We start from the raw sequence: 15,361 nt of genomic DNA on the forward strand, positions 1-15,361 counted from the left end.
CATCCCTAGAAAAATGTACATGACACTGTCTGACTGTTCAGGTATGTATATTACTATTGCCATTATCACCATCATCTTCATTGCAGTAATAGCAGGTCCAGTATTCCAGTGGGAATCCAATATTTCCAACACCTCTTTCTTTCTGCATTGGCAGTAATTATTTAGGTATTTCCCAGTTGTGTCGCAAGAGTAGAGAATGGCAGCCTTTTGCATTTATTCGACAGAAATAATTACACACATATTTTATTTAAAGTTTGTTTTGATATTTGGGACCACTCCTGTAGCCCTCTCCTGCCACTCTTTCCAAATGGTTGTTATTCAGAGGCACACTCCCTCTGATCAAGAGGTAGTATATAGCCATAATGACAGGTAGGCATTGATAGGTTTATCTTCCATGCATTTGTCTAATTTGCTTTTATTACATTGGTGGCCAATTTCTAGTGTCTCTTAAGGACCAGGAGAAGACCATTTCATTTCCCCGGTCTTCTAACTTAATGAGGTACCAGTTGCACTTTGGTTCCATTGAAATCAATGTGGCTGGGACTAACTGAAGTCCCATTGCTTTCAATGGGAAATCAGTACAAGTAACTTAGTCTGGGTCCTTCTCTGAAAATACTTATTCAAGCATGGCATATAAATTCATTCGATAAATAAAAATAAGTGCAACATGTTGTAATGTTGAACCTGGTGTATATCAAAAAATAGGGATGTGGTGAAAGTCTATGGGGCGGGGGGTAGAGTCTGATGGACTCTCCCTCACCCACCCTCCCCAACCTCACTATCCAAACCATGGGGCGCTCACAGACCCACTTGGAGAGCACTCCACAGCTCGGCGTGTGCCTGGCAGCTGCCCATCCTCCCTTGCGAGCTTCCATTGTGCACAAAAATGCTGGTGCTAGCACTTCTGGGTAGGTAATGTTGTGTACTTGGCTGCCACTAGGGGCCCATTTACACAACATTGCAGGCATGAATGGCGCATTCACACCTGTAATCTTGTATAAACGGGGCCTCTACGGCCATCAGGTATGCAACATTACCTACCTGGAAGCACCTGGGCCGCCATTGTTGTGCTCAATGGCAGCTCGCTAGGGAGTGCAGGTGGCCCCGTGGCATCATTGGGTGCTTGTTAGGCCATGGCAAAGCTCACGGGGTGCCAGGAGCAGGGGCAGCCTGTAGCAGCATCTCAGCTCAGCCCGGGGGGTGGGTGAGTCCATCCATCCTTAAGAACAAATATAATTAAGAAGAGAAATATGTCAGAGGTATCAGAGGCAGTATCACTGTGTACATCAGTTGCTGGGGAACATGGGTGAGGGAGTGCTATTGCACTTGTGTCCAGCTTGTGGGTTCCCAGTTGACAGCTGGTTGGCCACTGTGTGGACAGAATGCTAGACTAGATGGATGGACCCGTGGTTTGATCCAGCATGGCTCTTCTGATGTTCTTATGTCATGACAGTTTACATCGTTTCTTTCCTCAGGCTCCCATCTTTCCTTCTCCTCTTTCTCTTAAATCCCTTCTTTGAAATCCTCTGACGTCTGCAAACTTTACATCCATTTCTTCTGACCACCCAACCCAACAGAATATGGAGCACATAGCTCTCTCCCTCAAAGCAGCCTCCATAAATTTTGGTGCATTGCTTTCCTTCAAGGCAGAGTGCAGCTCAGGATCACTCAACATCAGTTTATCTTTCTTTCTTTTAAAAAAAATCATCTAAGTGTAATAATGAAGCATTTTTGTTTTGTTTTGCCAAAAAACAGAACAAAACACCTCCCCTCCATTTGCAATTCTATTTTAAATATTTATTTCCCACCTTTCCACAGTAGAGTATACAAGGTGGCTAATAAAGGTGTGTGTGTGTATTAATTATACAATTTGATTAAAAAAATACACACTCACACATTGCAATGAGTAAATCAAATTAAACAGCAGTGATAAATACAAACAGAAGCAGAAGGATTAGCTGTCATTGATCAGCATTCCCCACAATGATGTCCATGGTTTCTCCTGAATTATAAGAGTTTGCTTTTGACATCTCATCTTGTTGTTGCATCTATTTTTTCAAGCTTTTTGATGCCAGGTTAAGATATTGCTATTTACCCAGGAATTTCAGACTGAAGATAGTGCCACACTGTTGTTTTTGATATAATGCTCAGGTTACTGTTTTATTGTATTTTGATTTGTACATGTTGTACACCACTCTGAGATCTTATTCAATGAAGAACAGCATAAAAATGTTTTAAAGAAACCACAATGTCTTTTTTAATTATTAATATGTTTCACAACCATCCCAATTACTTCTTTGATAGCTTCCAGCGAAGGTGACAAAAGAAGCATGCCACCACAAACCATAAAATATTATAAAAGCAATACCTTATGAAGAGATTTAGGGTCAAGAAGAGGGATCAAAAGGATCCCACTAAACCATAGGCTTACTATTAATTAAAATGATAGATATTGAATAAACCAACCTTAGTTTCAGTGGAGGCTGATGGCTCCAATTTTGGTGGGGCTGTGCATCCACTCCGGGTTTCAGTCAGAACTAACAATAACTTTAAAGGAGTTATCCAAGGTTCTGAACCTATTTTAGGGACAGGGTTCAGCACCTTGCATAGCTCCCTTAGAGTTCTGGCTGCTTCTGACTGAAACCCAAAATGGGTTCATCACCCCACCAAAATCAGAGCCACAGGCACGGTTTGTTATAGTTTAAATTGGTATGCCTTATTATCTCTAATGGGTTCAATTCAGGTGAAGGTCCAATTCAATTCACATTTAGGTAGGGATGGCAGAGAATTCCGCCACGGATCTCGGTGAGGCCGAATGCCAGTGCATTTGGCCCCCCAAAATCTGTGTTGGAATGGCCTGCCCCCACGCCCCCCCACAGATGCCCCTGGGACGAGAGTTACTTGGGGTGGATCTTCCAGGAGGCAGCGGCTCCGGCGGCGGCTCCAGCAGCGGCGGCTGCGGCGGATGGTCTTCCGACCAGCTGCCGCCGCTGCCATTTCCACTCTTGGTAAAAAAAAAAGAAAAGAAAGGTGTGATAGGCTACGTAAAGATTTACATAGCCTATCATGGCTGGGTAGGTTTTTTTTTTTAAAAAAAGATGTGATAGGCTACGTAAATCTTTATGTAGCCTAACATGGCTGGGTGGGTTTAAAAAACAACAACAACCCGTGTACGCAAATGGCAGCAGCTACGGCCACCGCCATTTGCATTCCTTATTTTTTGCCATCTTAGTCTACGTAAATATTTACGTAGAGTATGATGGCGAAAATAAAGGGGAATGCAAATAGCGTAGCGAGTGCTGTTTGCATCCCCTTTTGATTTGCCGCTTTAGCCTACATAAAGATTTACGTAGGCTAAAACAGTGAATCAAAAAGGGACGCAAATGGCGCCCGCTACACTATTTGCATTCCACTTTATTTTCGCTGTCATAGTCTACATAAATATTTAGGTAGACTAAGATGGCAAAAAATAAGGAACTCAAATGGTGACAGCCATAGCCGCCACCATTTGCGTACGCAGGTTTGTTTGTTTTTTTAAACCCAGCCATGATAGGCTACGTAAAACTTTACGTAGTCTATCACGTCAATGTTGTGGTTTTTTTATACAAGACTGCAAATGACGGTGGCAGCAGCCAGTCGGTAGACCAGCCGCCGCTGCCGGCGCCAGAGCTGCCACCACCCGGACGATCCGCCCCAGGTAAGTCTCGTCCCGTGGGGGATCCATGGGGGGGCAGGGGGGGCAGGCCGTTCCAACACGGAGTTCGGGGGGCCGAATGCACTGGCATTCGGCCTCACCGAGATCCGTGGCAGAATTCTCTGCCATCCCTAATATACAGTGGAGGTGAGCAATAGACTTAAGGGATTGGACCTGATAGACAGAGTGCCTGAGGAACTATGAACGGAGGTCCGTAACATTGTTCAGGAGGCAGCAACTCAATCCATCCGAAAGAAAAAGAAATGCAAGAAAGCAAAGAGGCTGTCTGAGGAGGCTTTACAAGTAGCTGAGGAAAGAAGGGAAGCAAAAAGCAAGGGAGAAAGGGGAAAATATACCCAACTGAATGCAGATTTCCAGAGAATAGCAAGGAGAGACAAGAAGGCCTTCTTAAATGAACAATGCAAAGAAATCGAGGAAAACAATAGAATGGGAAAGACTAGAGATCTCTTCAAGAAAATCGGAGATCTCAAGTAAGGATGGATGAAAGTCCCTTACCTGGTCCCGCAGCTGTTTTCGGTGGGGGGGGAGGCACTCCGTTTCTCCCCCCGAAATTCTTGGCGGGGGGGAGGCGCCCCACCCCTCCCGGCCAAAATTCAGGCCAGGGAGGAGGCGCCCCATCCCTCGCCGCCAAAATTCAGGCCGGGGGGAGCACCCCGTCTCCCCAGCCACAAAATAGAATAGTAAATTGAAAAAAAAAAAGAAATGTGATAAGCTACGTAACGATTTACGTAGCCTATCACGGCTAGATTTTCAAAGTCAGCCATGATAGGCTACGTAAATCTTTACATAGCCTATCACGGCTGACTTTGGGGAGAAAAAAAAAGCTCATATGCAAATGGCGGCGCACATGGGCGCTGCCACTTGCATTCCTTATATAGGCACGGGTAGTCTATGTAAAGATTTACGTAGACTACGGAGAAAATAAGGGCAACACAAATTAGTTGCCCTTATTTTCGCCATAGTCTACGTAAATCTTTACATAGACTACCCATGCCCAAATAAGGAACGCAAGTGTATGGGCTTTTTTTTTTCAAAGTCAGCCGCGATAGGCTACGTAATGATTTACGTAGCCTATCATGGCTGATTTTGAAAATCTAGCCGTCATAGGCTATGTAAATTGTTACGTAGCCTATTACTTTTTTTTTTTTTTTTACTTTACAGGGAAATGGTGGCGGCGGCAGCTGGTCGGAAGACTGGCCACCACCCCCGCCAAAACGCCACCAAAACGCTGCCGGGACCCGCTGCCGAGAGGGATATTCGACAGAGCTAAGTCCCACCCCAGGGGGGGAGGAGGGTGTCAGAGAATTTCCCCACCAATTTTGGGGGGCCGAATGCGTTGGCATTCGGCCTCCTGGAGATTCATGGAGAAATTCTCCACCATCCCTAATCTCAAGGGAACATTTTGTGCAAAGACAGGCATGATAAAGGACAAAGAAGGCAGGGAGTAACAGAAGCAGATGAGATTAAGAAGAGGTGGAAAGAATACACAGCTGATAGGGATGTACGAAAGTCACTTACCTTTTGACGAAATGTGATTCAAGGTGAGAGGGAGATGCCCCATCCCTCCCGCTGCGAATCCTGGCCGGCCGACTCTGCAAATGTTGGTGGCTGTAGCCGGCGCCGTTTGTGTCCCTGCAGTCAGCCGGGATAGGCTACATAAATGTTTACGTAGCCTATCACAGCTGAGTAAAAAAAAAAACAATGCGTGTACGCAAATGGCGGCGCCCATGGGCACCGCCATTTGCTTTCCTTATTTTGGCACGTCTAGTCTACGTAGACTACGGTGAAAATAAGGGGAACGCAAATAGCGTAGCTGCCACTGCCGCCATTCCAATAAAAGAAAAAAAATGCCCCCGTGATAGGCTATGTGACAATTAACGTAGCCTATCACGGCTAGATTTGCAAAGTCAGCCGTGACAGACTACGTACATCGTCACGTAGCCTATCACAGGTGACTTTAAAAAAAAAAAGCGCGTATGGATAATGGCGGCCCCCATATGGAGCCGCCATTCCCATTCCTTATTTGGTCGCTGTAGTCTACGTAAATCTTTACGTAGACTACGGCGAAAATAAGGGCAACGCTATTTGCGTTGCCCTTATTTTCGCCGTAGTCTACGTAAAGATTTACGTAGACTACAGCGACCAAATAAGGAACGCGAATGGCGGCTCCCTATGGGGGCCGCCATTTGCGTACACGCTTTTTTTTTTTTAAAGTCACCCATGATAGGCTACGTGACGATGTACGTAGCCTATCACGGCTGACTTTGCAGATCTAGCCGTGATAGGCTACGTTAATCGTCACGTAGCCTTTCACGGGGCCTTTTTTTTTTTAACTTTTTAGTTCGTGACCGGGTGAGGCGAGGCACCTCCTCCCCGGCCTGAATTTCGGCCGGGCGAGGCGGGAAGCCTCCCCCCCCGGCCTGAACTTCGCGGGGGGAGCAGCAAAGCACCTCCCCCCCACCGCGAAAAGCTTTGAGGACAGGTAAGGGACTTTCATGCACCCCTACATTTCACATGCCAGCAAGGTGATGCTCAAAATCCTACAAGCTCGGCTTCAGCAGTATGCGAACCGAGAACTACTGGAAGTACAAGCTGGGTTTCGAAGAGGCAGAGGAACTAGAGATCAAATCGCCAACGTTCGCTTGATCATGGAGAAAGCAAGAGAATTCCAGAAAAACGTCTATTTCTGCTTCATTGACTATGCTAAAGCCTTTGATTGTGTGGATCACAGCAAAATGTGGCAAATTCTGAAAGAGATGGGAGTACCAGACCACCGTACCTGTCTCCTGAGAAACCTGTATGAGGGTCAAGAAGCAACAGTAAGAACCGGACATGGAACAACCGATTGGTTCAAAATTGGGAAAGGAGTACGACAAGGCTGTATATTGTCGCCCTGCTTATTTAACTTATATGCAGAGTACATCATGGGAAACACCAGGTTGGATGAATCAGAGGTCGGAATTAAGATTGCTGGGAGAATTATCAACAACCTCAGATATGCAGATGATACCACCCTAATGGCAGAAAGCAAAGAGGATCTAAACAGCCTTTTGTTGAGGGTGAAAGAGGAGAGTGCAAAAGCTGGTTTGAAACTCAACATTAAAAAAGCTAAGATCATGGCATCTGGCCCCATCACTTCCTGGCATATAGAAGGGGAAGAAATGGAAGCAGTGACAGATTTTATTTTTTGGGGCTCCAAGATCACCGCAGATGGTGACTGTAGCCATGAAATTAAAAGACGCTTGCTCCTTGGGAGGAAAGCTATGGCCAACCTAGACAGCATAGTCAGAAGCAGAGACATCACCTTGCTGACAAAGATTCGTATAATCAAAGCTATGGTTTTCCCAGTAGCAACGTATGGCTGTGAGAGCTGGACTATAAGGAAGGCTGAGTGCCGAAGAATTGATGCTTTCGAATTGTGGTGCTGGAGAAGACTCTTACAAGTCCCCTGGACTTCAAGGAGGTCAAATCAGTCAATACTAAAGGAAATCAACCCTGACTGCTCATTGGAAGGACAGATACTGAAGCTGAAGCTCAAATATTTTGGCCACCTAATGTGAAGAGAAAACTCCCTGGAAAAGACCCTGATGCTGGGAAAGATTGAAGGCAAAATGAGAAGGGGACGGCAGAGGATGGGATGGCTAGATAGCATCACCGATGCAATGAATATGAACTTGAGCACACTCCAGGAGAGAGTGGGGGACAGGAAGGCCTGGCCTGCTATGGTCCATGGGGTGACAAAGAGTTGGACATGACTTAATGACTGAACAGCAACAATATATCCTTATATTTCTATTTTCAAGTGGTCCTTAAAATGGGAAGGGAAAAGTCATTGGGTTGGGGTGGGAATTGTACATACTTATATCAGTCCCAGATCGTTGTTTCCCATCCTTGCTTTAATGTGCAAGACATTACACTCAGGGAGAAAAATATTAGTCAGAAGCAGAAAATTGTTTGTTTTTTAAAAAATGACCTGCTCAGGCATACTGCGCCGGTTAGATATGGAGGAAGATTCTCTCCAATCAGTGATTATATCAGCCCAGAAATGTATTAGCACTTACCTAAGATGCACCCATGGTTACTCCAGTTTGAGTCGACTGAAAGGATATTTCAAAGCATAATTGCAATTATTTCATATGCTTTAGGATTTAATTTCTCCCAAAAGCTCATGTGACAAAATATCAATAATCAGAGGAAAGAGGAACATCAACTCATCTTAGTTCATTTAGTTCATTAAAATTGATGAAGATCAATTTTGGTTATCTTCGGTGATAGGCTACGTAAAGCTTTACATAGCCTATCATGATAAGGGGAAGCGACGCAAATGGCGTGCTCTATGCCATTTGTGTCCCTTCCCCTTATTGTGATAGGCTACGTTAGCTTTATGTAGCCTAGCATGGAAGGGGAAGGGATGCAAATGGTATCCGCTAGGCCAGATGCCATCTGCGTCCAGAGATGGCCACAGCCCTAAGTCTGGCAGCGGCCGGCCCTGGCCGGTGGCTTTGCAGACTTGCTGTGGAGCAGAGCTGGCCAGGGAGGATTCCGGGAGGGAGGACCAGATTGCCTCCCCCCCAGTGGACCCCAGCGCAGACTGGTAGGTGGGGGTCATACACCCCTACAAAAGTTCATATTCAGGAAGAAGGAAGACTGAGCTTCAAGGTGGAACTCAGAGAACCATGATGACATTGAATCTTACTGATTCTCCCATCCCCATTTGAGAGTGTTGGCCATTGCTGAAGGGAGTTGGGGTCATTAGGGCTCCACTTCTGGCAGCAAAATGTCTTAGCCTGGCACTGGTTCAACCTTAGTTAAGCTTAATTTTCCAGTTCATGTATTGTTGCTGTGGAGATTGCCCATATCAGTGTAATAACAAGAGTGTAATTATACCACAGCAATTAAAAATCACTTCATAAACAGCAGCAGCAACAACAACAACAACAACAACTGACACCTAAGTCACAAATCTGTCTTTTGGAGAGCACAATTTTGACACATTATAGCATGTAGGTTTATGAAGTCTATTGTTAGCAGCCAAACATACATGCACTACTAAACCTGCATGCATTATTAATACTGGAACTCAGGGTCACGCAATGGCATTTTTCTTTACTAGCAGTAGCCTTCTGTCAGCTACATTGCATTCTTCACACAATAGATAATTAACTGGTGGAATTTGCTATAAGAAGATGTGGTGATAACCTCTAGATTAAGAGTAAAATCCTAAATTCTAAGGCTAATTGCAGCACAGGGACAATCCTTTTCAGCATCACAGTTGAGGAGGGAAGGTATACGCCTCCCTTCACTGTGATCTGTAGTGTGAATGGAGGAAAGGGGTGTGTGCTTACTATTACAAATTTACAGAAATAAAAATACTCACAGCTGTACACTGTGTATGTAATGTAAAATGTAGCTTGGCCGTAAGATGGCTTTGAAAGAGGATCTGACAAATTAACAGAGGAGCTGTCAACAGCTATTAGTTATATTTACTAAATGAAAGCAACTCTCATGTTCCAAGGCAGTGTGCCTCTAAATACCACTTTACCTGTTTTCTGACACTCTCAAAGAACCCTACAAGGGTAGTGAGACAGGGCATATGTTTGTGGAAACCATGTTGATTCTTTTTCAGCAAGACTTGTCCTTCTACATGCTTACTACTTTTATGTTTAATAAGGCTTTCCACTAATTTACCCAGAACATACATAGGCTAATAGGAAAGGATGAGATTATGATGATGCAACCAGATGGGATGCTCTTTTCTCATTATGCTGCATTCTGTTTTTGAATTGGAACAAAATATCAAGATTTTAGTCTCAGTATCTTCCTAAATGCTGTTTTCACCTCCTTGTTCTGTAAGCTGTAGATGATGGGATTTAGCAAGGGTGTAAGGATGCTGTATTGTATAGAAAATATTTCATCCAAAAGTAGTGATGAAGCTGAGCTTGGCCTCAGATAGCGGAAGTAACCTGTTCCATAGAAGAGTATTACTACAGAGAGATGAGAGCTGCAGGTAGAGAAAGCTTTATGTCTCCCTTTGGTGGAATTTATCTTCAGAATGGTTGAGATGATGCGAATGTAAGACAGCATAGTGAGAAACAGGGAAACAAGACCAACAGCACTTCCAGAAATGAGGAACAACATTTTGTTCATGAATGTTTCATTGCAGGAAAGATCTAGGATAGAAGGAAGCTCACAGCTAAAATGTCTTATGATGTTTGGCCCACAGAACTGTAACTTCAACAGTGGCAATGTGTTTGCAAGTGCATAAAAGAAACCAATAACCCATGCGCTGGCCACTAGCTTCTGGCACAACGCTATACTCATTATTTCCACATAGTGCAGTGGTTTACATATAGCAGAGTATCTGTCATAAGCCATTGCTGAAAGGATAAAAACCTCAGTAGTAGCCAAAAGCAGGAGAAAGAATGCCTGAGTGAAGCACCCGCTGATGGAGATGTTCTTCTGCTCTGCAATGATGGTCTCCAACATCTTTGGGATGGTGGTGGAAGAATAACACATGTCAAGGAAAGAGAGGTGACTCAAGAAGAAGTACATGGGACTCTGAAGATGAGGACTGGTTTTTACTGCCACCATGATCATGACGTTTCCCACCAGGGTTAGGAGATAAATCAAGAAGAAAGACAAAAAGAAGAAAATCTGGAGCTGTGGATTGTTGGAGAGGCCGAGGAGAGAAACGTAGCATTCAGCAGTTTGGTTTCCCATTGCTGGTTATTCTGATAATGCACAACGTCTATGGAAGTGAAAAAAGAAAAGAAAATAGTGTTGGGAATATTGCAACCTTATCTGCAAGTTACTGGAAGGGGGGAAGTGTTGCAGTTAGTTAGTTCATGGGAATGTGGACCACAACTAGCCTTAGGATCTCTATAGCCTGCAGTGTGGTTTCCTGTGATTTCTTCCTTTTGCTCCTCCCCTTCCTTCCCCACCCTCTCTGACTTCCATCATTGCTGGGAGCACATGCACTGTCTCTTCTGCCTGTTTAATAGAACAACAAAAATGGACTGAACAAACTCTTTTGAAATTCCACGCTGTACCTGCATTGTATATGCAAGAATATTTGTGAGTAAAACTGTTTTTATTTTCTTCAGGTGTCTTCTCCTTTTTATTATAAGATAGCCTGTGTACATGTGGGACTGGTAAGTGCTCATTCTGTTTTGCCTCCCCCCCCCTCTGCTGATTGCCTTTCTAACAGGAGGCAGCATTACTAAGTAACCTCATCAAATAGCATGTATTAAAATATGAGGAGGAAAGACACAAGTCTGATGAATCTGGCTTAGGGGGTATGCTTGAATGTGATCACCCAATCGAAATGTTAGAGCAGGGATAGGTACTGAGATGCCAATAAGGTACCTAGGTTTCCCAGGGTTTCTGGGAAACCCTCCTGTCTTTTGTTTCTTTTTTTAAGACAAAATTTCTTACTGGAAGGTGGGATTGCTTCAAAGCGAACTGAAGCCTTCTAGGTGCTCCAATCTTCTATTCCCATTAATGCCTCTGGGCCACATGTGGGCTCAGAGGCATTCTTAGGAAATGAAGATGGCAGGCAAGGATGTCCAAGAAATGGATTCCAATGACTTTGGATTTCTATGAATCTGACCCACATGTTCCGCAGCAGACTGACACCTTCCGAGTCACATGGATTCTGCTGACTTGCAGACCACTTTTTTACTTTCCAGGATTGCACACAGATTTTGTCATAGAGAAATATGAAAGGTACGGGAAAACATGCTAATATATATACCAGTAAACACTCACACATGCATGCCATTTTATACATCTCTGATCTCTCTTCAGCCTCTGCTGTTTAGCACTCTCTTTTCTGTGCACTCTGCTCATTGATTGTATGCTGAGCTAAGGGAGAAAAGAAATATGCAAGATGAATCCATCCGATGGGATGGAGTAAACAAAATCTGTACATCCCTAACGGCAGGTGGTGATCAGCCAATGCTTTCATCTGCAGCACACCCATTTTGTGGTGGTGGTGGCCGGTGCCCAGGACAGTTTCTCAAATGCCGAATGGGCCCAAATTGTGGTGGGCCCAAAAAGGTTGCCAACTCCTGTGTAAACAAACAAATAACTGTTGTAAGACTATCAACATTTATTAGGAGGTCCCTCTCTTACCTGGGACCAAGAAAGAGACCAGTCAAGCCCCCTGTGGGTTTCATTGGCCTCTTACCAAAACTTGATATGCGATGGGAAGGCCATGCCTGGTTTAAAAAAAAATGTAGAGTGGGAAGAATTAATGAGAACTGGGAATGCAAATGGACACAAAATCTCATCTACAGTGGAATTGCGGAATTTCATTTGGAGTGTCCTCTTTGGGAGCAAAAACCATCCCCCTTTCACACACACCCATGCCCCCCCTTCAATTGTGCTCAGCACTTGAGTTTCTGTATTATGATTTCCTCCTTAGATATACATAGGAAGCTGTCTTATACTGAGTCAGACCGTTGTCCATCCAGCCCAGGATTGTTGACACTGACTGGCAGCAGCTCTCCGGTGTTTCTGGCAGGAGGTTTCTCTGCCTTACCAGGAGATGCCAGAGATTGAACCTGGGACCTCCTGTATGCCAAGCTGGTGCTCCACCACTGAGCTCATCCTCTCCCCGCTACTTGCTGCTTAAAACATTTTGACATACGTACAGCGCGTACTTTTCTACCACTTTGTAACTATATTTACACACCCACACCCACACCCACACCCACACACATGGTACACACACATATCGTATGGATGTGACTAGAATACAAACATTTGGAATCAATGTCCTTCCAGGCCATTGTTCATTTTCCTCTAAAATGCATCATACTAACAATAGTAGTTCAAAGATTAATTGTCATCATAATTAGATTGCAACTATCCACATCTTTCCTTTTAAGAACATGTTAGAATGTTGTTCTCAGTCCACAAACGGTGTTATCATAGCAACTTCTGAAGCAATGTACTTACATCAGAACTGAAGGACATAAGAGCAATGCTGGATCAGACCAAGGGTCCATCTAGTCCAGCATTCTGTTCACACAGTGGCCAACCAGCTGCTCATGGGAAACCCACAAGCAGGACAGGAGTGCAACAGCACCCTCCCACCCATATTCCCCAGATGATAATACCGCTACATCAAAGTCAGGATGTGAGGTTTATTGGTTTGGTGTAATTGTAAAAGATATGATCTCTAAGCAAACACAAGTGATGCATTTCATATCTTTTACAATTACACAAACACTATTGTTTAATATTTGTTTTTTTTTTATTCTGTCATGTTTTTGAAATATCGTACAAATTAAATTTATGCTAAAGTATTTTTAAAAGGCATATTTACCTATGCTTTTGACAGCCAGTGTAATCAGCAACTGAAACTCAAAGTGTTTCCTGACACCATAAAATTTGAAATGCAGTATTGTCTTTCTCTTTTAGAATTCAGATCTTTCAACACGGCCAGAGAAAGAGAGAGGTGTATACCTTGTTCTTTCTTTCCTTGGCCTTGTATTTTCATACACGTCCACATTACTGACTTTTCCTATGAAGAGAGGACAACATATCACAGATCCCAACAAGAACAAAGTCTCATAGGTGGATACGAGATAATACATATATAGGAATTTCCAAAGGTTCAATCATTGTGGTTCTGATCTATAGGTGCTTAGGAAAATATCAGGCCAATTTGCAGAAATATTTGAGAGCTTGCCTGAAATCATTAATTGCTCCTCATGGGGGAAAATTGAATCACATAGTCAGAAGAGGCCTGGAGCCTAGGGATGCTCCTGAAATTATTTCCATTGGAATGTCTTCCTGGATTTTGAAGTTCTGAATTACCTGGTCTTGTTTCTGATGTGGAACCAATGTATTTCCAATTCTTCATTGTTCTGTTTACGTGGGGTGGGGGGGTAATCTCTACATTTTGTACAGTACACCATGCATTTTGCTGCAGCATTCCTTCTCTCATCATAGGAGTACCAATAAAACATGCAAAGAGCCATCTTGGTGCAATTGTATTGTTCTTTGTGTACACGTGTACACGTGTTTGTCTTAAACATGTGCCTAATAACGTGCACAGTTATGAGCACCACAGGTCAGGAATCTTTAATCAAGAGTCACAGGGTGCCTTGGCTGTAACTGGGGTGTTCAGGTGGGGGAACCCAAAGGGATTAGAATTACTGTACGTGGGACAGCCGTGAGGGTTCTCTGGAAGCTTCAGCTGTTTCTAAATATGGCAGCAAGAGTACTGATTGGAACTGGGCATTATAATCCTATTTCCAAATACGATTTGCCTGCTGTGGCTCAATGGCAATACTTGTAACTGCAACATTTGTTAGAATCTAGGTTTGGCCCTGATGCTTTTACAGCTTCAGAGTCTCCTTTACTATTGGAAACACCTATTGAGGATGATCAGCTATATCAAGCCACAGTCCATGTTGACAAATACTTGTTGGTAAATAAATATGATACCCAGGGTCTTAAGCAGGAATGGAATAGGGAACTGGATTGTCCCATTTTGCCTAATCGATGGATTGCTGCTTTAGTGTCAGTATCAGAAGAGTCCATGGATCTCAGGTTACATTTTATCCAGCAAAAACACATGTTCCATGTCTACTGGATCCCACAATGTCTCTTCCATGAGGGTTTGTCTAAGAAGTCAGCTAATTGTTGGTGTAATCCCACGAATGTTTTCTCTTAATCATATGTTTTGGCAGTGACCAATAGTTGCCTCTTTGGGGGAGGAGGTTATTATATAGATACATTGTGTATTGGAACACTTTTTAATATTTACTGATGGACATGTTCTTTTAAAATATCTACTTGCTTCCTCAAAGTTAGTACATGGTCAGCATAAATGGATTCTCCACGCACTTTTGAGAGCTGAAAGACTGATATTACAACATCGGAGGAATAAATCCTTACTTCCTATAATGCGATGGAAGGAGGACTTAATAATGTTTTCAACATTTGAATGGCTGTTATAGAGGCACCACTTGCAAATAGATACATACATGGATATTTTGTCTGCCTTTGTTGAAATTTATGTATGATCTCTTTTAATTTTTAGATAGGTGTATGTATATGTTTGTATATGTGCAGTAGTGTAGTGGCAAATTCAGAAGAGCAGGGTCCCTTTGTGACAGTCACAGCCATGCCCCCTCACAGCCACATGCCCCTTCTAAGATTGTACAACCTTGTAAGATATACAGCCTTCAACTGGGATCCAAAACCACTGCAACTGAGAGTAAGGCAGGCGTATTTCAACTGGAGGTCTGAGAAAAAAATGCAGGGGTATTAATCTTTTTCACTCACTCACTCACTCAAACACAAACATTTTAGGTTTTTAAAATATGATACTCTATGGAAGCTTCAACCTCTCAACTCTGCCCTCATGGACAGATCCCTTCTCATTTAAACACCCCCCTTGCACACCCCTGTAGCCCCCCAGCATTACCCATTTGCCTTTCCTAAGCTCACTAATTATATCTCTCCCATCCCACAACAGAAACATCCACACACCCAGCTGAATTGAAACACACACACACACACACACACCCCTACCTTCTTTCTCCTCTCCCCCCAACTGATTTTTTTTCCCCTTTCCCTTCCCTCCACCAGGGTTTGTTTGCCCAGATACATGCCAGGCCTGTACCAAAA

General features: G+C 43.6%; 1 protein-coding gene across 1 annotated transcript; it reads right to left on the minus strand.

Annotated features, from left to right (window-relative positions):
• Nucleotides 1–9,511: 9,511 nt before the first annotated feature.
• On the minus strand, nucleotides 9,512–10,435 carry LOC146341488 (olfactory receptor 5A2-like). The gene has a single exon (XM_084808357.1). It carries the CDS (start codon nucleotides 10,433–10,435, stop codon nucleotides 9,512–9,514), a length of 924 nt encoding a protein of 307 aa, XP_084664483.1.
• Between the last annotated feature and the right edge of the window lie 4,926 nt (nucleotides 10,436–15,361).

The sequence above is a fragment of the Heloderma suspectum genome, chromosome 6 (genome assembly GCF_057233095.1).
Source record: "Heloderma suspectum isolate Gila_16-S chromosome 6, 16-S_ref, whole genome shotgun sequence".
Classification (NCBI taxonomy): domain Eukaryota; kingdom Metazoa; phylum Chordata; class Lepidosauria; order Squamata; family Helodermatidae; genus Heloderma; species Heloderma suspectum.